This window comes from Corvus hawaiiensis, chromosome 17 (assembly GCF_020740725.1).
Source record: "Corvus hawaiiensis isolate bCorHaw1 chromosome 17, bCorHaw1.pri.cur, whole genome shotgun sequence".
Taxonomy (NCBI): Eukaryota; Metazoa; Chordata; class Aves; order Passeriformes; family Corvidae; genus Corvus; species Corvus hawaiiensis.
Window position 1 is genome coordinate 12,685,353 of NC_063229.1, and position 25,550 is coordinate 12,710,902.

Sequence of the window (25,550 nt, forward strand, 5' to 3'; positions counted from 1 at the left end):
GCTGCCCGCGGGTGCGGCTGCTCGCTGCCGGAGAGCCGGCGGCGCGGTCCGGCCGGGCGTGGCGGTCTCCTGTGTCCAAAAGGGGGTTCTGTTTCCTCCTCAGGGCTGTCTGAGCGTGCCGGAGACAGGAGAGCTGTGAGGTGTCAGCACAGGCCTCAGTGGAGGCCGTTGCGTTCTTGTGTTGGAAAAAGTAATTTAAAATCACCCTATATTTGTTATTTCTGTCTTACTTAGTACAGGAATAGCTAGGCTGTGTTCCCAGTTGCTATTCTACAGAAGTCGTTTCTTATCTTTAGTCACTGTTTGCTTGGTCTATATAATGTCTGGGATGGGGAGACCAAAGCTGCATGTTGTTGACTGTAGATGGTTTGGTTGGTGTAAAATAATGCATACAAGGCATGAACAGGTTCATTGCTTTTCTTAAATGTTCAACAATGCAAATACTTTACCTGCCCTTGAGTATTAAGACACTGTTTTCAGAAGCCTCTGACACCCAGATCTTGCTTTTAGCTGGTGACAGTCACTTTGCCATCACTGTATATATAATCAAGAAGTCTTTTTCCTGTATCATTTGTGATATTTGTGTTAAATGATTCAATTTACCATTTTATGGTGAGGCCTTTATGGAGTTTTGCTGTTGACTCACCTGTCCCAAATAACCATCTGTGCTCTTTCCTTGCTGGGAAATCCTGAGGGTCATCCCAGGCCCGTCTGTGCCTCCAGCCATGAAACTGATCATTCCTTCCTCTCTTTTGCTTTAAGTAATTGTTTATCAATGCAAGAAAGTTTCCTTATAGCCCCATTAAATAGCTTTTATATAGCATTTATACTACTGACAAACTTTGGAGTTTGTAATGTATTTTGACTGATTGCCAATGTGTTTGCAAAACCTCTTTAAAGTGTAAGTGATGATTGTTATTGTTCCCTTTTATGCAGCTGAGTTGGTGAATTGCAAAAATGCCAGCCAGGAATGAGTTGCAGGTATGTGCTGATGGAGCAGAATGAGTATTGATTGTTTTAATTACTGGCATGCAATTGCAAGTAAAGTCTTCAGTGTGGCAGTGCAGTGTGGTAGGAAGAAATTTTCCTTTGACATAGCTTAGTGCAAAGTAGCTGGGTGGAAAGCAAGAGGAACTGGAAATTGTTATTGATGAAAATAAATCATATACATTTGGCAGAGATTAATCAACTGAGGTGATGCTTAAAATGAAAATGTTGAAATCCAGGTATAACTGATTTAGAAAGAATAAAGGGGCAAAATGCCTAAGGTAACTTGGAAGTGTAAATATTAAATATACTGAGTAAGGGGCATTGATACAACAATCACTTCTGTAGGAATTTAGTTGTAAATGAGGAAACATTTACAACTAAAAATAGCTAGTTAAGGCAAATAATTAAATTCTCAGTACGTAAGTATTTGCAGGATTAATGTATTGAATAAGGTGCTCTATACTTAAGGTTTTACATTTAATTATTTTGTGATTCAGAATATTTGCTTCAAATGCAGCAGATGATTGTGTAAAACTTGCATCGAATCTGTGTTAATTAATGTGTTGTATCAGTGTTAAGCACACAGTAATACAGTTGCTTTGGTTTATTGCTTACAGTTTGAAAAGTTAATTGACGAAGCTACAAGAAAAAAGGATTTCCAATCCTTAGAACAATTTCTGGCCACAGATGAATGTGAAAATGTCTCTCACAAATGCAGCAAACAGTTTGCCAACAAATTGGACAAGCTTCTCTGTTGGGTAATGTAATCATTGCATCAAAGTCATCTACACCATTTTTGGAAGAGACTGAAAAAGATTTTTTCATTTGGCTTGGTTGATACCACCACTTGATTTAAGAACCCAAAATAAAATTTAAGCATGAAATCTCTCCTTTAATCTGCAGTTAAGGTGGCTTTTGAGAACAAAAAAGTCATCTGGTTAATTAAATATGGGTTCTTGTGGGACTTCACACTAAAGTTTATGTTGTAATTTCAATTTCAGGCACTTGACAAACAAGAAGTCAGAAGCATTTCTATTTTACTAAATGCTATTCAGAAATGTGCGAAAAAAATCAGCATAGCAGGAGAAGATGGGCTCCCAGCAATGATAAAACACGGTCTTGTTGGAAGGATAAGTAAAACCATAAAGCATCTGTGAACTTCTAAATAAATATATGAACATCAATGAAGTGCATAAGCTGAGCTTAAGTGCTTCAGTGCTGAGCAGCTCAGTGTTTGATTTGGTTCTTGATTGGGTCAGAATTAGGAATTTCCCATAACTTTGCAACAAACATTGTTCATATATAAATGTTCTTTGTCAAGGCACCCCTTATAAAGGGATGCTGCTCTATCCCCGTGAGGGTTTTGCAAATCATGCAATATATAATTAATTTAGATATGCTTCCAGCAATTAAAACAAGATGATATATTTTCATACAAGTTTGCTATATTGCTATGGACTCAAGAATTAGAATTTCCTGGTGCTGTTTAATTTTTTCTGGTTAATTCCCACAGCAGCAATTTTGTACCTGCTCTTTCAACAGATTTTAGTGCTGTTCTGATTATTTGGTGTTATTTTAACCTGCATGTTAGAAACATGAATCATTTTTAACTCAGCAAATACTGAGCAGATACCACTTCCTAACTGCTTTCATGAGAGATTTCACTGGAGAAAATTAATGGCAATGTCAGATGAGAGTTACTCAATTGCCTTCTCAGCTGCTTTAATAATAAACAACAAAACCAGGGTGATGATAACCTTATCCTTGTATTCACACCTAGAAACAACATTCTTTCATTCAGCCATTATCAATTTTCAGCTGTTCTGTCTGTGGTGGCAGATGTCAAAGTAGATCTCCAGTTCTTGTGTTAAAAAGTCCCTAAAATCCCCTAACTTTGTTTAGCCTGAGTGAAAAATTTCAGTCTGGGGCCAACATCTGCTCAGCAGAGTAGTGATGCTGTTGTTTGAATCACTGTGGAGTTTGTATAGATTTACTTAAGTATAATACAAACCATTGTCCTTTCCCAGGCTATTAAAATAGATTTACCTTTATTTTCCCTTTACATGGTCCATTGGTTTGAAAAGTTAAAAGGCATTTTGGTCCTCAGAGGAGATGAAAAGAATGAAATGCTTACAAGTCTGGCTGAAGATTTCTTCATCATGTTGCTGGTAAAAATACATTGATAATAAAATTTATTTATTAAAGTAACCAATAACAATTATCAAAGTAATTGTTACCAGTTTAGAAATAAAAGGACTTTAAAATGTGTTTCTATTTAATATCTTCCTAAGGTTAACATTGCAATGACTTCTGAAATAGATTATAAATCATTTGGGATAAACAGTTTGCTGTATTCACACTAATTTCTTTTCATGGCTGCCATCATGAAATAAATTGAAAAAAAACCAATAACGGTAAATGCTCAATTAACAAAAATTTTTCATCTTGATCAAGTTTTGTTTACATCCATTATTGGTATTCTAGTCCAGTTAGATCTGTGAGTTTTCTTCTCTTCATAAAAATTTTTGTCATTGGTGAAATAATTTCAGTAAATTTAACTGAAATATAATTTTGGGAAAACACACTTTTTAGTAGAGATCATCTCTTAGATTCTTTGTTAAGGACAAAATAACTTCAAATTCTTAAATGCTTTTTGATTACTTTCTTCAGATATATGTTGCCTGACCTTTTAATGCTGTAATATTTTCTTTATCAAAATGATGTGTTTTGGGTTTTTTATTGCAGGCTGTGTGTGATAGCAGACCTGAAGGTGAGCTTAAAAAGCAGAAATGATGTTTAAAATGTCTCTCAGAACACGGAAAGGACAACATTTCTCATTCCTGTGACGTGTCAGCTTTAGTTTGAGGTTTCTCTATGGACAGGTTTCCTTGTAACTTGCTGTTGTCAGTAATAAAAAAGCACTATAAGTCTCAGAGATGGCAAATGAACTGAATTATTTTTTAAAAAAGGTGGTTCTAAGGTCCTGTCACAGCTCAGCACAGCGCAGTGACCCTTCCTTATTGACCTTATCCTCATGAATGTCACCCTGCCCTTACCTTTCAGTGTGGCACTAGAGAAAGTCCCTACAGACTGTTTGTTGTCATGACCAAAAGGGAAGATTCATTTCTTTGGCCCTGGGGAGAAAAATTCCACCACCTGAATTGTATCTCAGACAGCTGAGTTACAGGATTGACCAATCACCTTTAAAAATTAAAAATCTCCTGCCCAGGGGAGTTACACAGTGATGCACAGGAATAGAAACATAGTTACTATAAATTGAAGTAACTATTCTGTTTTATATATCACTAATCCTATATAAAAAGACAGACATGCTGTATTTTATTTCTGAATGAAAAGGAATCCTTTCCCAAATGTTTATGATGGGGCACCCTAACAATACACTCTTGACAGCTCTTTGAATTATTTCTTTCCTGCTTTTTAGGTAAAATGCAAATATTAGAAAACTTTGTTCTGAGAACATGTTCCCTCATCACTGATGCAAGAATTAATATTTATGTTCAGCAGGAGGTAAACATCCTTCTTTCTAAGCAGCAGTTTTCTGGTTAGTGTGTTAACAGACTTTGTGGAGAGAGTTATTTAACTGTGCAGATGCTACAAAAAAGAGAATATTGTAGTGCTCTAGGATCAGAAGGATTGTTTAATGTTTCTCTGGGAATGTTTGGATTTATTCGTATGTTGGGGCTGTTTCAGATTACTGACCTACAATTTTTTTTTTTTTGAGAGTAAGTTATAAAATAGTGATAATAAAGTTCTGGTAGGAAAGCTGTATAAAAGCAGAGGAAACGGTGTGCTCTACAGCTGCTAGAAATAGGATTAAGATTGTTGGTTGTAAATTCTTTAGTCACTTGCCGGAAATTTGCGTTCCTTCTAGTACACTCCAAATTTCTCCTGTTTATTTTAGTAACCTCAGGTTGTCAGGGTTTTTTTCCCCTCTAAAGAAAGGGAAAGTTATAAAAAAGTCTTCTGTAAAGGCTACATCCCTAAAGGAACGGCTTTTTAATGCTAATTCAAGGTACACTTTAGCTCAGCAATCAACTGCAGACAGAACTCTGGCTTTGAAAGATTTTGTGTCTGTATTTAACCTGTTTTTTAGCAACTATTCTTCACATTAAAACTAAGTAATTCATTGAAATTGAGGTTGCTTTAGTAAGATAAATACCATTTAGAACTCATGTAGAACTCGTCTCTTCTTGTTTTGCAGTTACTTAAGCCTGTTGCTTTCTTCAGTGGTATGAAATATATTACAAGGGCCAAAAATAAGAATAACTCAAACTTTAACAAACTTACGTTATATTTAATCTTGCTCCCTTTTTTCCACTCTTCATAGGTAATAAAAAAACTGAATTTATTGCTTGACAAGATCCCTCGAGATGCCAGGAAAAAGATACTTTCTACAAAGGAGATGTTACTTGTCATGTAAATGATCTTTAGTATAATTTTTATATCATTCCATCATTTGCAGAGCTGGGAGGCAGTTTTTACTAAGGTGTTGTGCAGATTGATCCCTGTTTAACTCAACTTCTGCACTTGCTGTTGAATTCTCTGTGGACAGGTATTGTCATGGGTTATTCTCCATTAGAAGCCTGAATTTTCCTCTTTCCCAGTCTGGATCAGGCATCTCTTCATCCCAGTTGTCATAAAATAATTAAACTCCCATTTGTAAGAATGTGCTTAAAGCACAGTGAATCAGTCGCTGGAAGGTTCGGTTGTTCACACTGGAAATTGTTTTACAGCAATTCAAAAAAGCAAATAAAATCAAAATTGTATCTATCAGGTGATTCAGGTCCCCCAGCAGTGCTCCCAGAGGTATTTACCCCTTGGAAGTCTTTCAGTTCCATGGAATCAGGGGTTTGTCTCACACATTGAAAGTTTATAATAAACCTTTACTCTGGGCCTTGTGTTGCTGTCACTTTTTGATGCAATGTTCCTTTGTTTGGCAGGAGTGAAATGGGGAGGACAGTTTTGGATGCTGGAGGTGAGCATGGGACTTAATTTAGTATTGAGCTTCTTAAATATTAGATGCAGACCCATTAAGAAACCAGAGAAGGCGTTTTGAAGCTGCAGAATGTTGTGATTCGAGTTATCTGAAAAATTTAAATATTGCAGGAAAACAAGCTGCAAGCTGAAATGTTTTTGTGTGTTCAGCATAGGGGAAACGCATTAAAGTTTTCAATTCTTCTCTAGAATAAAAGTTTTAAAATAGGAAAAGTGATAAGGAAGTCAGTCTTTGAGGCTGTGAGCTGTGACCATGGGTAGTAGTACTGTAATTTCCCTCAGGGATCACTTTGGTATCCAGCAATTTCCCAGCTCAGAGAGATCAAAGTTGAAAACTTTCTCTTGTTTAAACACCTGGTGTGGCTCTGACAGTCTGTGCAAGTTTGGTTGGAGTTCATTTTGAAAAATAAGTTGTTTAGTCATCGTTATTCCCATACTTATTTTTCTAATTATCCTTTATGGGTTACATATTTGGATCTAATAGAATCTAGACTATGTTCAGCTCTGCTTACGCCAGTTTTCTCATACTATTTTTCACCTCAGTAGTTATTTAAATCTCCTCTTGTGTTGTGCTGCAGATTATGACACACAAGTGGCCATCACAGAAGCTCTGTGCAGAATGGTGGCAGAGAAGCAAAGGGGAGAACTGGCCTCCCAGTGGTTTCCCATGGAGTTTGTGGCCACTGCATTTAGAGGAATTAAAGATTCGGAGTTTGAGACAGTAAGTCACACAAAGAATATTTCTAGGGAGGGAAACTTCCATTTTACAATTGTTTAAGAAAGTTCTATGTTTTAATAGGATTGCAGAAAATTTCTTAACCAGGTGAATGGCATGCTTGGAGACAAAAGAAGGTAAAAGTGATTTTTTTAATGCTAAGGGTTTTTTTGGGGATTTGTTTTGGGTTTTTATGTTGTGATTAAATTTCATGTTACATCCTTGGGGGAGAAATTTACTTTGGGATCTCTAAGTCTCTAAAGTGTATGAAAACAAAATCCATTTGCTGTGTTCAGATCTGCAAAATTTATTTACAGCATTGTAGAATACTTGAAAAAATATCCTTTTCTTACAGGGTTTTTTCATATCCATGTCTAACAGCAGCTCTTGATAAATATGAGGTAAGGTACTCTGCCTTCTAGTTAAGAAAAAATAGAGCTAAAATAAGATCACGTTTTTTCAAAAGTATACAAGTAGACATGGACTGAAAGTTTGTCACAGGTTCAGATCAACATGAAGCTTCTTAGCTGGTAGAAATCGGTGCTCTCTGCTCTTGTATCCTGTTCTTTTTGTTTTAGCTCCAGATACCACTGGATGAAAACCTGGAAGCATTTTGGATTGATTTCAATGTTGGCAGCAGAAGTATTTCTTTCTACGTGGCAGCAGAGGATGCAGTAAGCTGAGATTTGTCTCCTGCTGGGTTGTTATGAGGCAGCAGATATGCATTCCTTGGAGTGTGTCAGATTTTATTTCCCCATGTTCAACATGTTGAACTTACTGTGTGCATTCCAGTGTTGATGAGGCTAAAAAAAAATCCAGATTTGCTGATATTTAGATCAAATAATTTCACAGTAATGACTTTCTAATGCTGTTTGGAAATAGCTTAACATGTACACAGTGAGCAATAGTGAAGCACAAGTTCCTGTCACTCTGTGTAACAGATGTTTAAAAGGTTGGAAATTTGTCCTCACTGAATGACTTTGATCTCTGGATTTCATTTAATTGTAATATAATACTTCTCTTTCTTTCAAAATGTGTTTTTCATGTAAGGAGCTTCAGTGGGAAACCGTCCTTATACGAGAAGATGATGTAAACATGTACAGCCTGGAAGGTATTTGAACTCAAAAATGGGACCTTTTGTTGTATTCTTACTTGGGTTTGCAAACTAATGTCAAACTGATTAATCTAAAAGTACTGACTTAATCTAGCAAAGCAGAATTCTCCCTTAAAGTATTGTAGGAACTGTTTTTATCAGGGACAAAATTGCACTGCTGTTGCATCTGCACTTTGGGCATGCAGGTGTGATTTTATGAAAATAATTTCATAATCTTGTCTTAGAGTTATTTCAATACAAAGTAAGCCATAAGACAGTGACAGATAATATTTCTTTTGATCTAATTAGAACAGTAAATATCTGTAATTTGTTTGCAGCTATAGTAAGTAATCTTCAAAGAAAATTCTGTGGAATAATACACAGAATAAGTATTTCTAGAAGATTAAATCTTAAATTGTTTCACTAATAAAATTATTGTAGATTAGGGTGAATTAAATAAGATATTAATCTTAGTACCTGAACTGAGGAATCTGTCATGTGCTTACAAACATTATATGAAATGAGATGCTGTTAAATTGAAATGAAGTTGCTTTTCAAATTTTGCTTTTGTCCAGAAAAAGGTTCAAGGAAATTATTAACAATAGATCTAAAAAGCCCAATGAATGTGGGCACTCTCGAAGGAGGGAAATTTCTTTTATATTTTGATTCTATCTTGGAAATCAAAGATGTGACCAGAAAGATTTACGGATCTCATAAATGTAAGGTAAGATTTAAACACCTTTTTGAATAGTTTTTAATTGATTCAAAATCAGTCTCATTGCCATATAAATGTTCCAGCTGTGATTATTGGTATCTCTCCATACCAAGAGTTTCTAATTAACTGGTACAGAACAGCAGAATATGTTAAGCTTTGGGAAAGGTGCTTAATAAGGACAAGAGGAAATTATCTCAAGTTACACCAGGGGAGGTTTAGGTTGGATTTTAGTAAAATCTTTCCACTGAAAAGGTTGTCAAGCCCTGGCACAGGCTGCCAGAGCAGTGGTGGAGTCCCCATCACTGGGGTTATTTAGAACACAGTGGATGTGGCACCTGGGGACATGGGTTAGTGGTGGGCTTGACAGTGCTGGACTCAATCACCTGAAATTGGTGATTGGTGAAAAAACACCATATCTTAATGTCAAATATTGCATATTTAATTTTCCAGAAACACGACCTGGTTGCTTACAAATACTTTCAGAAATTATTCATGAGCTATCTTGTTTTGCAATGCAATTACCACTCATGAATTTACTCATTTAGTAAAACACTTCTAGCAAGCCATACCTTACTCCTTACTGCTTGTAACAAGCTCTTTGTCCTGAAGTCTGACTGACTGAGGAACTCATGAGGGATGGAAATGCTGTGAATTTGTAGCATCTGTTTTTCTCTGTAATCTGATTTCAGACACTTATGATCTCTCACTTAAATATTTTGTGTCTTGTTTAAAATAAGAGCAAAATGCCTATTTTGACATATCCCTTTGCAGGATTTCAGCAAAAAGCAGTCTTCATCAATAGCCGAAACAACTGTTCACATCGTCTTTGATGAAAGTGGATCCCAGGTATTTTACCTCAGTGTGCTGAGATGGTTTCTTGGGTTTGTATAATTAGTCTGATTATTCATAATTGATAATTGTTCACAGTGAAAACAAGGACTTTAAAATATCAATAGGTATAGATAAGTCTAAAGCCAGGCAAGTGGTGTCTAGTATGTATGTATTGTTTTTCTGGGGAAATACTAATATCTAAATCATAGAGTAAAACAGACATATGCACAGGGGAAGTTCTTTTATGTTCACTGTTACTTGAAAACCCATTCTTGTACCAAAATTAGTAGTTAAGTTGGAAGCTTTTTAAATTAAAAGTTTGTAACCTCTGAATTTTATCAGAATCTCTAGTGGGTGATGTGTTACTTAGGGTGAAGAAGTTGCTCTGTGTATTAGTATAAATATAAAAATAAGACATGATAAAATCCTGATATTGTATACAAATTAAAAGAAATTAAAATAATTCTATAGGTTCTGGTACCAGAAAGTCAATTGTCACCGGGTTTGAAAGAAAAATCTGGAGAGGAGGAGGAGAAACTCAGTAAGTACAAAACTCAGCAACCTCCTGGAAGTTTGAGGACTCAGAGTAAAAATAACAGTCAAGAAAAACCCAGAGGTGATTCCTCCAAGGTAAGTAGGATTGTCAAATCAAAAAGGAGTAGAGAGAAAATGCATGTCAGTTTAAATATTTGTAATATTTAATATTCTAACCCCTTCTTATTTGACAGAATATAGTAACTACAGGGTTTGATTATTTTTCTTATGACTTGACACTAAACTATAACAATCCTTTTGCTAAAAAATTCGTTAGTATTTTGAAACTGCAGTAATGTGACAGAAGTGAAAAGGAATTGTTAATGTTCTTTAGACAACAGTGTTCTGAGAATTCTCTTTAAAGAGAAGTTTTTGAAGACATGCTCAGATGCCCCAGTATGGAAAAGTCAAGTATGGCCTCAGAGACTGCTGGGGAGGGGGTAAAAACTGAAATAGTCACCATGTCTTCATCGGGCAGCAGTGGGTGTCTTGCAGGAGTTTCTAAACCTATTTCTTCTTAGTTTGTAGCTTTGCAGAATCTCCAGGGAATCCCTTGCTGGGCAAGGGACAGGATTTGCCCATACTTCATTGAATTAATTTAGAAAGCAAAAACCATGAATCTCAGTTTAAAAATAACTGAAGTATAACTGCATAAAAATCGCATTAGCTTGATGTCTGCTGCAGCAGCAATTGTCACTCTAAAAATGGAAAGTGTCAAGAGACTCCTGGCAATAGATTTTCTGAATTCTTGTTCTGTCAGCCTTAAATCAGTGTATTACGGTCAAGTTTTTTCTGTTCCTCAAGATAACTCCATCTCATAAAAGGAAAGTGTCTGAAGCATCTGTGCTTATTCCTGGAACTACAGGAGCTTCCACAAGGAGTCCACTGGGTTTTGTTAGCACATGTAAGTTTGCAAGTGCTTTCAGGGCAAAAATGCACTTTGAAAATGGTCTTTGAAACTCAGGTATGAACTGTGATCCTTGGCAGAGCTGGAAATGAAAAGGAGAGGTTATAAAATCTCCTGAGCAGATGCTTTAAACTCAAAATGCTTAAGGGCTGCTTGCTCCTCGTCCATAGACATGGTGTGGGACAGGGGCTGCACTGCATTCCCAACAGCTGAGGGTCACCTGGCCTTTTTCCTGCAGAGCTGCAGGTGCTGGAGCAAGCTGAGAACTCAGTAAAAATATGTTACAGTGAAGTCTTTAAATAGCAACCAACTATTTTCTACCAGAGCCAGCCTGTAACGAGCTTTGCTTTTGCCTCCAGACATCCACAGTCTGTGAGCTCTTAATCTCAATGTAACGTAGTTGGAATCAATGGAATTATTAAAGGTCCATAAGGGGCTGGTATGAAAAATAACCAGCTTTTGTTGGAGTTCATGGAATAGCTGTGGTTGTGGGCAAAACTCTTCTTGTTGTAATTGTAATGGGAGAGCTGGTGCAATTCTAACACATCTCTGTTTTGTTGCAGCCACTCCTTTTAAAGGGAGATTTAAATTGCCTTTGGAAATGACCAGCTCTACTAAAAGGTCTGACAATGATGCAATAAATGAGAGCAGAACAAAGAATTTCTATCAGGAACCTCCTGGAGTATGCATGTCCTCTGTAGCTAAGTCTTTTTCTTAGAATAACATTAATTTCTAATTTGTTCCTAATTCATGTTTCAGTGAGCTAGAGTTTTACAGTCAGCAAGTCACTTTTAGAAAATAGTATGTTTTACTTTATTGCATGATGTTTTCTTGCTCTCTGAATTTCAGGTTTAACATGTTTGAAGTCAGACTGAGCTCTAACAAAATTAGGCACAATTTGCATTCGCTCATCAGTTCTGCCCCCAGAATTAACTTCCTATTTCTGGAACCTCAGTTCTTCCTTTGTGTATAATAGGAGAAAGGTGCATGCAATAATCTCTAATTGATTATGCACTAGTGAAATAGCCATAAAACACAGAATACATTCAGCTGTGGTTATGAAATGTTCATGTCTTCAGCTTGTAGCATTTAAAATGTTAGTGCATTTTTGATCAGGCATTCACTACTATAAAAAAAACTAAATAGGTGTCACTGACCTGCAGTTTAAATATATTTTTGAGTGTTTTCTTCCAATTGAACAATGACTGCAAAATAATATTTTTATATTATTTCTGGTTGTGAATGTCTGCCTTGCTCAGATTCAGGTCAAGCCCCAGACTATGGGACTCTGAAGCATTTTTTGATCCAGCCATGCTTTGAAAAAGGCTTTCATGTACAGAATGTTTTGTTTAGAGCATTTCTTTGGCTTTTATGGGCTGTAACTGGCAGTGTTACTTACTGTGCTTTTTAGAGGGGGCAGAGATGCACAGTAGACAATGAATTCTGCGAAGCAGAACAGATCAGGAAGTCAGATACCATGAATGAGGCAAAAATACGTGAAAAATACAGCACTTCCATGAAATGAGAAAAAGAATGTCATGTTTTGTTAGGGAAAGCACAAGTTTATGAAGTTGTACTGCTTATGGTCCTACACTAATATTTCCTTTTGGGTGTCGTTCCACTGTAGCAAATGTGTTCTGAAGAAGTTTTAAAAATTTTACAAGAGGCCACAGAAAAGCAAACTTTAGGCAAGTAATTTTACAAGCATTGATAGTCCTTACTTCTAAAATTATTTTAATTTTTTCCATTTTCTTGGTCATAATAATTGACACCAAATTAATGTCTCATTTAGATGAAGTGCTAGATATTGTTCCTGATTCTCAGCCAGCTGGGAGAAGCAACAAACCTTTGTAAGTATTGGAAAAGAATTCCAAGTCACTCTTGTCACTCACTTTGAAGGGAGAATTTTCAGGCATTACCAGACCTAATATTTTGTTGAAATTTAAAATGCTTTGATACTCTAAGATATATCATCATTTTCCTATTTTATGATGCATGTTTATTGTAACTGAGACTCAAGTTCTGACAGTAAGATGGTGTTGTCTTTGTTAGGCTGCCTGGTCTTTTGGTGACTTCTTTTGATAAAACTGAGCCATGGAAGAAAAGAACGTTCCCTCTTCCTGAGAAGAATATAACAACTGGGGACGAGCAAAAGCCAAATCCATCACTAGCATGTGCATCCCATCCAGGTGATGGTCACACTTGGTCAACTGTTACTCTGAAAAATAGATCAGAGAAATTAACTTGCAATGATGCTTTTTTCCCCCCTTTATTACTGTTGGTTGAGAGAACTGTGAAACAAAAAGCATTTATTCAGGTCTTTGAAGTACCTCTCCAGGTAAAGAAATTAAAAAAACAGAACCAAGACAATTAAGTTGATACCATCCTTAGTGGCAGTCAGAGTGTTGATCATTTGGAACAGAAACTGTTAAGTACAGAGGGGAAAAATATTGAAACTACTACTGAACCATGGTTTAAAACATTTCTTTCAGCCAGAGTGTCTGACACATCTTTGCATACTCATCTTGCACAAGAGGACCCTGATGTTCTCCTCAGAAAAGAGACTTCAAATCCAAAACAGTCAAAGACAGTGAGAGTTTCTTACCTTTCCACTTGCAATTAAGAGAATTGTCAGATTTTCAGTGTTTCAGAATTGGTGGGTTTACTGTCATGGAAGGGAAAATGGTTTTCAAATGACTGTAATTTAATCCATGTAGGAGACATTTAATGAAGATTAGGGGGTTGTTAGGAACCTGAAGTTCTGTGTGCAGCTTAGTTCTTCTGTTGGATGTTGAGTCTTAAACTGTTTTTATAGAAACCAAAGTCTAAAGAAATGGCAGATGCAGCCAAATCACTGATCAGTAAAATCAGTGACCGATACAAAGACAAGAGTGATGAGAAAAGCAAAGCAAGAGATTCCCTGGGCTTTAACAGGTATGATGTGAACCACTTCCTGTTGTGATGAGTCTTTGTGTGCCTCTGGCTGTCTCTGTGATGTACCGATGAATGCTGATAAATGAAAGGGGCTGGGCTCTTTTAATCCATCTTTTAGCTGATGTTGTATTTAAATGCATGAATAAATTTGCTGGGTTTGATAAGGTTTGTGTTTATATAGGCACTATTCTAATGCATATATTCTAATGAGCATTTAACAAAATGTATCTTTATTTTTAGGACACATTTAAATAAATCCTGGCTCTCCAAGGTAACAGTGCTTTTGTTGGAATTGTTTTTAATATGTATATATATGGTGGTAGTCAGTAGGTGTAAAGGGAAAGTTAACAAATACCATTGAATATTAAGTATTTGTAGATGTTAATTATGCATTTGCTGCATATATGTTTTGCCATATTGAACTGTTGCTGATTATCTTCATGATGAAGATTTTGCTTTTTGAGATGACAGTGTCTATGCATGCACAGTCCAAATTTGACAGAGCAGCTAACTTTTCATTTATGGATAGGAAGAAGTTCAGGAGAGGACCCTAAAAACCACTTCTTTTCTTAATATAACTGCTGGTCATGTTCTGTAAGTAGTTACAACATTTTCAAACACAATTTCTGATTACTCACACCTGACTGTGAAATGTTCATTACTTCACTCACAAAATTGATCTCTGTGTCTGTTTTGCAGGGATGATGTCTACAACTTTAACATCAGTGGGTTTGATGAGCCTACAATAAAGCTTGGAGTAAGAAATAACTGCAACTTATATGTTATGAATAAGATAGAAAGGAAATCAGTCAAATGTTGTCTACTGAAAGTATAAAAAAGATCTGAAAATGCAAATTATATCAGTGAACTAAGTGGGGGAAAAGGTTTGCCATGTAAATACCTCTAGCATTCTCAGATATTTAATATACTCTGTCTTAAGATTCTGGCCACTTCAAGCTATGATGATGTTTTTCCTGAATTAAGAATTAAACAGTGTGTTAGGAGTATCATTATCTTAAATTATCCTGATAACGTTATTGCCATCCTTCTAATCCCCATTTCAAAGACATCTTTTTCCAGATGTTTGAGCAAAAAGAAAATCTAATGATGATAAAAGATGGTTTTGCTTCTTACGGCTCAGAGAAGCCTGGTGAATTGGGGAAGGTGGTGAAGCAGGTGGTTGGGAACTCTTGTGTTGCTTTGAGATACTGAAAGCTTCAGTCAGCTGCAGCTGGTTTTAACTGTGAGCTCTGATAAATAATTCTAATACAGAAATTAATGACCATTAGTTTCTCAGTGTAATAACTGAGGAATAAAACCCTTAGCAGGTACTCTCTGGTAGCCCGTTTAATTTTGTTCAAGTTCTATAATAAATGAAAACCTCCATTTGTTTCCTCTCTATTTGCATTTTTAGATCCAAGAATTGCATGTGACTGAACTGAGTGTTCATACAGAGACAAACAAAAAAGGGTAGGATGTTCTGTTTTGATTGCTGATTATCCAAGTACAGCCTGCACTTTCCAGCAGGCAGTTACAAATTTCCAGGGAATGTTGCATGACAAGAATATCTTGGCTGTGTTGGTATTTTTAAGCAATAAACACTGCTGTGTTGTCCTAGGCTGTTCCATGATTGTCCTTTGGGAAGGTGATATAAAGGAATGTGTTCCATGAAGGAAACAGTTCTCCTCATGGAATGCTACAGGGGGAGAAACTCCTGAATAGAGGGGGATGGTTTTTGGTTAATGACCCTCCTGGAAAGGGCTGTGTTGTTACTGTGTGCTCTTCCTGATAACTGGGAAACAAGCACAACCTTTAGGGTTTGAGGTGAACAGGTAATTCCAAAATAATGTGGAAACAAAAGTAGGTACCTCTGTTTGAATCTTTAGTCCACATATCATAGGAATAGTAGGAAGTTTTAGAACAACTATTTTTAAATGTATTGTGTAAAGGTTTTATTTCTCTAATTAAGGAACACAACCACCAGTAAATCCAGTGCGGAAGTGAAAGGAGGAAAAAAGGTAAGGGTCAGATTTTTATGGATCAGGATAACTTGTCTTCCTGCCTTTAAATATCAATTATGTAAGCAGACTACGTGTAAAAACAAATCAATAACTTAAGAACTTTTTTGGGTTTTGTAGAGTAGGAGCAATCGAGACAAGAAGCATCTCTTTAGTGACTCAGACACAGAAAACAGAGGGGATGACAGCAAGACAGAGATCAGTTGGCTGGAGGAATCCAAGAGAAAACCTAAAGCCCAGATAATTGATTACAGTAGAAATAAAAAATCAGGGAAACCAATAAGCACAGACAAAAGTAAGAAACCTTTTTCGTATTTCTGAAGAATGCTGCAGTAAGTTTGTCCTTAGATATTAAGTGCCCAGCATGGCATGTGCTGTGTTGCAGGTACCATATATTTTTGTTGTCTTGTTTCCAAGCATAAAGAATTTTCAAATTAGTTCTAATCATTTATAAAGATCAATTTACAGAAATTCTGTACTTTAATGTGGAAAACTGTTGGAGGATGGGACAGGTAGAAGTTGTTGTCAATTAAAAAAAATGTCTTTTTAAAAAAAGAATGGGCTGAAATCAGTTACTGAATTAATCAATTTGTGGGCATGAAAGTGATTCTGTTATTTTACAGCTAAAAGTAATGACAAACATTTGAATATTTCCTGATTTTTTTCAACCTTCTTGAATTGTAACAGCAGGTAAATTCTCGGAACCTGCTTGCCACGTGGATAAACCTAAAAGCAAAAATACAAATAAGAAAAAGGTAAATGTAAATTTTCAACTAGATTTTTAATATAGATTCAAAATCTCTTAGTTCCCCCAGAAACTGTTTTAAAATAATTTTTCATAAATATGGGATATTTATCCCAGATCACTTGTTAAATACAGTTTATTCTTTGCAAGTACTATATTCTTTTCTTGTAGTATTTAGCTGGTTTTTTAGGCATAAGTGAGTTAGAATGATTTTTGTACATTGATACTGTTTTTAGTAGAATGATGGTTGGACTCGCTGAGCTTTGGTAAAGTTAAACCTTTTTAGCTGCTCTGAGATAATGCATTTCAGGTAATTAAACCAAGTTACCTGCCATTTTATCTTATATTTGTATTAATCATTCTTGTAAATTGAAGATGGTTTTATTCTTCCAAAGACAAACAAATGTAAACCCCAGAATTCAAAAACGGATGAAATGATAGTAAAATCCACCAGAAAAAAACTCCCTCGAAGAGCAGCAGCAACAAAAAATTACAAAGAGCCATCCAGTTCTGAGTCTGAGAGTGAAGAAAAGATTCCAACGTGCACCTCTAAGGAGAAGAAATCCAAAATACAGGTGTGTGGTTCCAGTTGATTATTAAAAATCCATTCCTGCCATGTCTTTCAAAGTAAACTCTGCTCTGCTTTGTACTTGTTACTTCTGAATTTTAAGTGCCCAACATGAGTATATTGAAGTTAATTTTATTATTTTTAATATTGCTTTTTTTTAATGATGTGTATTGAGCTGCTGAGAAAATCAGTCCTAAGTGATCTTCTTAGTTTCTCTTTCTGAGTATTACTCTGCTGCAAAGGACTACTGTGAGCTGTATTTTTCAAATGTGACAATATTTGAAAGTATCTTTACATGGGAGGGTTTAGTGAGCCAAATCTTGTTGAGTTGATGTGATGCTGGTAATGCTGTGTCAGTACATTTGCTGAATATCCAAGTAGGATTTTTAGTAAATGAACACTGGTTGCTGAAACATTTTCATTGTTTTAGTATAACATGTCAATATACATGGAAAGCTTTATGACCTTCATTCATTAAGTCCTGAAGCATCAGTAATTGCCTCCAATAATTAAGTATTTCATAAGAATAGAAATTTATGTGTTGAGTTAAATTCAGTGGTTATTGATGTTGGAAAACCTGATTTGCTTATGGATTTAAGTACTTCTGATGATGGTCCTTCAGCTTGATCAATGGTACATACAGATAATATATCCATATCTCTCTTTATCAGCTTTTATGTACACTGTGGTTACAAAGATGTTTATATATAACGTTTTGTACTTTAATAGAAACATATGAATGGTGCAAACAAGGATTACAGGCGGCCAAAGGTACTGCAGATTGTACCTGTGGAGCCAAAGAGAGTGGATGGCTATGTGCAGAAAGCACTGGTCAAATCCAGGAATTCTGCAGAACAGAAGGAAGTGGAAATGCCTTCAGCTGAGAGCCCTGCCTCGCTTGAGACAATGAGATGTAGGTATTTTGTCTTCTAATTTCTAGCAGTACTGAATCAAGAAGTGGAGGTTAATTGAGGGTTATCACAGCAGTAAATTTTAATTTTATTACATGGTCCTAAAACAAGAAATAGCCCATAATTCCAGGTGCTCCACATAATTTAAGGAATTGTATTAGTATGTCACTGACATTTCTACGGGTTGGTGCAGTTATTTGACATCAGTGTAATATAGAAACACATCATGTCAGTGTTAGAACAAATCTGGTACCGCTGAAACTCAGAGAGGGAGAAAGGGGAACTGTGGCAAGGCCTGTGCCAAATTCCACCCATCTGAGGCTTGGAAATTCCTAAGGCTGGAGCAGGGAGCAGTGTGGGGCTTTGGCTTCTCTTGTGTAACTCCCGTTGCTGGCGCTGACAGTGCAGGAATTGTTTCCTAGGTGCTGACAGAGTGTCAGGAGATGTTACTCCAGAGCACGGTTCCAGTGAAAGGTCACTTGGTCTTCAGGAGTCGACACTAGAAGACAGGGAAATGCTAAACTCTGAGGAAGAAATCTCTCCCAGTGATTTCTGTCCACAAAATAAGAGTATGCAAAGTCTGGGTGTAAGTCAGTCCCCTGAGAGAGCGGTTACAAAGGTGACATTGGGAAGGAAAAGCTTCTCACCAGTTTTAACTGAAGCATCTTTGGTAAGAGCATTAACATTTCTCTAGAGCTGTTTTAACTGAAATTGTTCCATTCAGCTGCCAACTGTTCTGTGCTTCTCCTCTCAATAATGTTTGGGGGTTTTTGTTCATGTACAGCTCAGCTTAACCACATATAAAACTGTCAGTGGCAAAAATTCCAAGGGAGCTGCACCAGAAACCTGTAACAATAATGAAGATTCAGGTTTCCAACGTTGCTTTTCGGACACGTTTTCTGTTAAAGGAATGCTTCAGGATATCACTAAACCTATCCCCAAAAATAAGGAAGAGGTATGTTCCTAAATGCTTTGCTCTTCAGAAGAGACCTGCAGCTCTTTGTCTGTTTTACCACTTCACAGGTGGTGACATTTAAGGGACATCTCCTTTCAATCATGATTTTTTTCTTAATGTGTAGCTCAGCTTAACAACGTATAAAACTGACAGTGGAAAACATGCAAAGGGAGCTGTACTGGAAACAGGGAATGACAATGAAGATTCCAGTCTCCAGTCTTGCTTTTCAGACACACTTTCTGCTAAAGACAAACTCCAGGATCCCACCAAGCCTCTCACTAAAAGTAAAGAGGTGAGTTAGTATATTTCTTGCTCTCAGAAGAGGGCTGCAGCTTGGCATCTGTTTTATCTGCTTTCCAGGTGCTGAGGTTTAAGGGAAATGCATCTCCATATTAAACACAGATCTTCTTGGGACCTGCTAATAGTTAATTTTTAAATATTGGAGATAAATTAGATAATTATTTATCATATGGATACAATGAAAGAGTTATATTCCAACAAGATCAGATACAATTCGTATTTTAAAAAAAAACAGGGAGTAAATATTTTCTTAGTGACCTCCCATAAAAAATAAATTATTTTCTCAACATAAATGTGAGTTTCTGATGGAGACTTCTAAAAGCAATTTAATTTTGAAGCTAGTAAATAAACCAGTGACTTTTCTTTTAGGATTGTGTACCACCATCTCCATTGTCTGCTTCCAGCAGGAGTAGAGTACGGTCTTGGATTCAAGAACCTTATGTCCCCATGGATGAGTCAGGTACAGACATTTAACACAAAAGACTTCCTATGTGTCTCCGTAAAGGTTAAGAAAAATGTTTTATTTAGCATAATAATATGGCCAAAGTTTTTAAATCTTGTTATATAGTTTCAGTATTATTCCATTTTTTACTCTTTTTCTCATTTTCTCTGCTGTTTTAATTATTCTTAAAAAACCCTGAAAATTAGACTCCAAAATACCGATTTAGTGAAGAGTTAGTTGTGTTCCAAAGAAAGAGGCATTCCCACTGATACTGGGGAAAAAATGGGGATAATGGTTTTATGAAGAAAAATCCCAGATTTGCTCATGAGTCAGAGTTCAGCTGAATGTCCCCTCTATAAATGTAATGGTTATTAATTTTTATATAATTCTCATGTTTTAAAGCCAAGACACATCTTCCTAGAGTTTGCATCCAATGGGTCAATAAAATCTTCTTTATCCTTCCATCTGATTGTTCTAAATAATGCTAAAATGCAGCACTGTTTCCATGTTTATGAAGGACCGAGTGCACAGACATACCTCAAAAGAACTTACCACAGTGACACAGAAAGCAACTCTGATGAGGCAGAAACAAGCAAAGAGGAAAAGAAAGGAAGGAGAAGAATAAGTTTAAAGCCAAAAAAATTATTTAAAACAGATGATGCTGCTACTTACAGAGGTTGGTCATGGACTGACAGTGCAAAATTTTAAAATAATGTGACAAATTCAAGTTTTTACAAGAAAATATAATATCCAAAAAAAAAAAAAAGGCATTTTACATGTTAAAGCAGAGAAATAAAATATTCTAAATGTTTGGAGACTGGATCCATATAAAAAGTCAGAAAATTGATATGAAAATAGAAACTGGTTTCAGCCATCTAATGGGTGACGTTAATTTATATATAACGAAAGCTGTCCTAGGCCATGTGCTAACTTCACATAGGGGACTTTATAGTACTGCATTTGACATTATGTTTTGTTTCTCTTCAGTGTCTGAAAGTGTCTCCACTCAATCTGTAAATGACCCGTCTGGTTTGGATGGGGAATTCTGGGAGCATGGTTGCTCAACCATCAGCATTTGTCAGCAGCTCCAGAAAGAATTTACCAAGAAAATTGAGGCAAGACCCTTCATGTACAGTATCACTCGGGGGGTACCTGAGCACACAGGTGACAGCTTGGCTTGCACCACACAATTACATTTTAAAAAAGGGGGTTTGCCGTGATATTAAGCAGTTACAGTACTGAACATACTACAGGGTTTTTTTCCTAAAGTGGAAATAATCTGAATTTCATGTTAAAACATCCCCATAGAACCGCTCCCGGAAAATGGATAATTTTAATAAGCAAACACTGAGAGCTGCCCATCAGCATTTGGCAACAATGAGTTACCAACTCCATGAATGCAGGTCAGTAATGGAAGATGGCTGTTAAAACATCCTTAAAATGCAGTGAATACCTTCTACAAGTAACCAGGTTTGTTTTGGTAGGATCAGGCAGCTGGACAAATTTCATTTTACTCTCACTGAAGAACTTGAGAAATTTGAAAAGGATTCTCAATCCCTGAAAATCATGGAAAAAGAATTCTTGGTTTGTATTTTAGTTGTTTGATCTTGAATAAAAGGGAATTCTTGTGGAATCTATGGATTATTCACTTCATCTTTAACTTAAGATCATTAACTTTGATTTTCAAAGCCCTTTTTGCTTCTAGTTGGGTCAAATTTCAAATAATGCATTTGAGGAGTTAGGATGCTCTTAGAATTCTCGGGCCACTCTATGTTTTCCTACATGTATCCACTATATGAATTCCTGTATGTTTTTCCTCCTACAATAAACTCCTACAAGTACTTTATTGGGCTGGTTTCTTCCAGCTTCTGTGGGGGTTGTGTAACTCCTGCCCCTTCTGTGTTTAGTCTGTTCTTGTGGTCATTTTGTTCATATTAGATATTAATTACTTTTAGTTTGGAAAATCAGTTTCTAATGATTAGCATCTATTAATATTTTTCTTTCCAGGCCTTTTGGAAAAAGCATTCCCACACTTTTAGTACGTACATGAAAAATGAGCAGCAGAGGTCAGTAGGGTTCACTAATCCTGGGGTGAGATTTGTGTTCTGTTCAGTTGAGAGAGAAGTCAGCACAACTCCTCTCTCTTCCATAAAGAGAGATGGTTGATGAGATGAGAAAATGAGATTAAAATGTTCATGTAATCTCCAGCTAAATTTCTCCACATACCTGAGGGACTGTTCCAGCAGTAACAATGATGGGGATATTTATCCATGCTTTAAATGCAAATAGACTGCCAACAATGGGCAGCTGTATTTGTGCTCTGTGTAGGATGTTCATATGTAGCAAAGCTGTTTGAACTGCCTGTATTTCTTTAGAATTCAGATTCTTAAAGCTTCATTTGAAAAGAGTATCTACCATTCTGTTGACTATGAAGAAAATGTTTTTACTTCAGAGGTATGGTGAACTTTTGCTTTGCTCATTTTAATAATTCCTCAATTGTATCCACAGATATAAGTACAGACCTTTTTTCTGAAGATTTTGTCCTCAGCATTATATTAATGATACATAAGTATTTTTGTAGTTTTTAATATTTATTAAATGTTCTTAATTTAAAAATATTCAGTGTTTATGCCTAGATTTCACCCATTCCAAGGTGTGTGCAGTTATCAGGACTTACACTGGGTTCCGTGGCTTTGTTTATTGGTGTTACTCATGCAAGAAAGAACAAATTTAAAACACACATCCCTTTCCACAGGCAGGTGGCTGCATGTGCATCTGTATTTCTTGGTTGTGACACATTTAGGGATGCAATTGTTTGCTTGAAAATGTGTTGGCAGTTGTGAGCAGAGGAGATGCATTCAGTGTCTTTTTGTAGATGCATCTGATGAAAGAAGACATAAAAGGACTCCAAGACAAATTTCTAAAAGAAATGGTAAATAAAGTTATCTTGTCCTCATTTTTATTTAGGTTTTGCTGTTTGAACACTAAATTACTAAAATTTTAATTTCCGTTTTTTTAATTTATGTGAATGGACTCAGTTCTGAGTCTTAATGTTGAAAAGAATCACATTTGATATGTTAAAAGCAGCATGTATAGTGCACCAGGTACATTAAATAAAATCTGCCTTTTTTCAAAAGCATGTGATAAATGTGGTGTGATTGATGTGATAAGCAGTGATAAAAGTGATAAAGGTAATTTTTTTGGACAGCAAGAAGAGGAGCTGTGTAATGTTCGCCGAGGATTGCAGGCCTTGTTTCAATCAAAGGCAGAATTCTGAAGTGATTTTTCAGATTCCTTCCTGAAATTCGAGGTGAATATAAACACTTTTGTAATGGAAAATTTGACAGCTTTTTCTTTTTTTTCCTTTTTTTTGGTCGCACTTAAGGAAACTACTGTAATGGAAGTTTATTTTCCTTAATAATACTAAAATCTGTGTGGATAAGACTTTTCCACTCACCAGTGAGATTTGGAATTATTTTACTGAGTCTCCTAAAATGTAATTTGTAATTTTCTTTTTAGCACATGCTACTTTTAAATAAGTCTTTAGCAATTTTTATAGGTTACTTAACTGACTTTCAGAGAAATGACTTTGAATTGCACTTTGAATCTATGTTTTGGGTCTGATCCAGAATACAGTCAGGAATTTTTTAGGGACCAAACCACCTGGTTTGGTCTCAGTGCTGTTTGTTGGATTTCAGTAGGATTTTCTAAGAGAGAACACTCTCAACACTTGTGCTTGAACTGTTTGAACACTGTGTTTGCAACCTGTGTTGCAAATAGTTGTATTAAACATGTCAAGAAAAACAGATAATGTCTGTTGGGTTTTTTACACAATGTCATTTCTATTTTCCTTTAAATCAGTAAGAAGTCAGATAAAGCTGCTGTTCAAATATTTTGGGTAAGAATTTGAAAACCACAAGGCTGTGTTGTCTCTGGAAATGATTATACTGCAATTTCCAGTAAATAACTCAGTCCACTCATCCCATTTACGTAAGCGTAGGGATGTTTTCTGAGCCTCTGGTTTTTGTGTGGTTTGGAGTTTTTTTGAGCCTGTGCTCACTGTAATCTCCACTAGATGGACTCCGTGAGATGTTAAACTTTTTCTTTGCCCTGGTCTGATTGAATTTTTGTCAGAATGAAACAGGACTTTTCTTGTAACTTACAAGGTTTTTAAAGTGCACTGCAAGGCCCAAGTTCTTTTCTTAGTGAGGCCATGTTGAAAAGATAATACAACAGCCTTGTTTTTAGTTAGTGATAGGAACTGTGCACTGCAGGCCTGTTTCTCTTTCCTGTTGGGAAGAAGCTGCCCAAGAACAGCCTCCCTGAAGCCTCTGAGGTGTGATCCCAAATTGCAGCAGGAGCCGAGCACAATCCATGGCCCAGGGAGTGTCCAGACCCCTCCACAGACTCCCCCAGCAGCAGGCAGGCAGTGCTCAGTGCCAGGGGTCAGTGGCTCTGGAATTGTCACGAGTTGTGTCTCTCCCAGGAGCAGAGCAGAGGCCGGGCTGGCTGAGGAAGGAGTGGAGAGCGCGGGAAGGACGGAGCCACCCAGAGCTACCCCGGGGTTCAGGTGCAGCAGTGACACAGCTCAGGGCCATTGTTTGACATTTAAAAGCTGCTCTAAGTTACCCTTACAATGTTTTTCATTTTATTATGTTTTTCAATGTAATTTTAATGTGTTTTATATAATCTTTATTACCAGTGGAAGCGTGTGTCACTGCTGAACAGGAGTGTTCTGTGCATGGGTAATTAGCCAAGTTTAGCTTGTAGTTAACAGTGGCTCATCTGCTCTGCTCAAATTGAAAATGCTTCTTCTGCTGAAGAAACTTTGCTCTCCTTTCTGTTTATACTTTTTGTATATTGCAGCTGGACTATCATCATATTGTTGTTAAGAATTAATGCTGTATTATTAATAATAAAATGATAAATATATTTATGTTAAAAGGCTAGTTATGATGTTACATATTTCTGTGAAAAGCCAGCAAGTTAAAAAATTTCAATAAAGAGGAAAAAACACATCTTTGGATCAAGTGATGGGGTCATTCAAGTCTTCAGCTGATATTCAAGTAAGATAAACATTAAAATGGTGACAGCGCTTCTCCCAGGAGCCCTTAGTTCCTTCTCCCATTGCACTGGCACAGACTTCGTGTTGCACTGTGTGTCCTTACCTTCCATTCCTGCCTGACAGTTTCCCCAGGAGCAGCTCTGGTTCCTGGGATTCCGTCCCCACCTGGGACAGAACAGACACTCTGTGTGGGGACTGTTCCCACCTCACAGCAATTCAGTAGTAGTCTATACAGACACTTTGACAGACTGCATTTTATTATTTTCACACTTCATGGAGATCATCCCAATGAAGCTACAAGACCGAGAATGCCTTTTTCAAGTTTTTAACATTGAATGACTCCCTAGAATGGTAGCACTTCAGAGTCTTGCAGAGAAATGTTTGTCTTGTGAGTGAATTCACCATTTTGTTCTGACTGATCAGGTGTGGTTAACAGCTATCAATGTATTATTCTTCTCCTCACAAGTTTTTTCTTTTTTTTAGTAGTACTGAATAAATCCTCAGGTGCTTCTCCATGTCAGGCATTATTAAAAAGTCTGGCTTTACATTTTTCTCAACGAGTTCTATTTGCTTTGTAATTAGCATTTAGTAACTTTTTTCTTCTTACTGTCAAGAAAGCATTAAAACCATTTGTTTGCTAAACATCAAAGTACATTGTTACATTTCTGCCTCTGGTTATCCAATTTAGTACTTTTGAGTAACAGTGAACCAAACTGTCATTCTTTAGAGGGTCAGAGCCTCAACTGGTGCATAGTGACAACCAGGTTATGCTATTCCACAAGATGGAAAACCTTAATTGAGATCATCCTTT

At 36.5% G+C, this 25,550-nt stretch overlaps 1 protein-coding gene across 4 annotated transcripts; it reads left to right on the forward strand.

Moving 5' to 3' along the window:
- Nucleotides 1-7: 7 nt before the first annotated feature.
- Nucleotides 8-25,363, forward strand: SYCP2 (synaptonemal complex protein 2). Of its 4 annotated transcripts, XM_048321740.1 has the most exons (46): nucleotides 8-190; nucleotides 937-981; nucleotides 1,608-1,748; nucleotides 1,992-2,120; nucleotides 3,054-3,158; nucleotides 3,736-3,760; nucleotides 4,433-4,518; nucleotides 5,339-5,427; nucleotides 5,952-5,986; nucleotides 6,585-6,727; nucleotides 6,806-6,858; nucleotides 7,077-7,122; nucleotides 7,300-7,395; nucleotides 7,772-7,832; nucleotides 8,390-8,538; nucleotides 9,301-9,375; nucleotides 9,832-9,990; nucleotides 10,699-10,798; nucleotides 11,365-11,483; nucleotides 12,429-12,489; nucleotides 12,594-12,651; nucleotides 12,854-12,990; nucleotides 13,294-13,391; nucleotides 13,617-13,735; nucleotides 13,976-14,006; nucleotides 14,265-14,329; nucleotides 14,435-14,492; nucleotides 15,150-15,205; nucleotides 15,705-15,753; nucleotides 15,874-16,048; nucleotides 16,441-16,508; nucleotides 16,894-17,073; nucleotides 17,796-17,979; nucleotides 18,400-18,647; nucleotides 18,762-18,932; nucleotides 19,057-19,224; nucleotides 19,602-19,692; nucleotides 20,192-20,350; nucleotides 20,662-20,789; nucleotides 20,983-21,077; nucleotides 21,159-21,258; nucleotides 21,682-21,740; nucleotides 22,050-22,128; nucleotides 22,550-22,606; nucleotides 22,883-22,984; nucleotides 24,161-25,363. In XM_048321740.1, exons 2-45 carry the CDS (start codon nucleotides 958-960, stop codon nucleotides 22,949-22,951), a joined length of 4,398 nt encoding a protein of 1,465 aa, XP_048177697.1. In that variant the 5' UTR covers nucleotides 8-190; nucleotides 937-957; the 3' UTR covers nucleotides 22,952-22,984; nucleotides 24,161-25,363. The 4 variants fall into 4 exon arrangements, 3 of the variants coding, with proteins under 3 accessions (XP_048177697.1, XP_048177698.1, XP_048177699.1); XM_048321741.1 differs by lacking the exon at nucleotides 20,192-20,350; XR_007207192.1 differs by lacking the exons at nucleotides 21,682-21,740; nucleotides 22,883-22,984; nucleotides 24,161-25,363 and having other exon boundaries at nucleotides 22,550-22,603.
- Nucleotides 25,364-25,550: the final 187 nt, after the last annotated feature.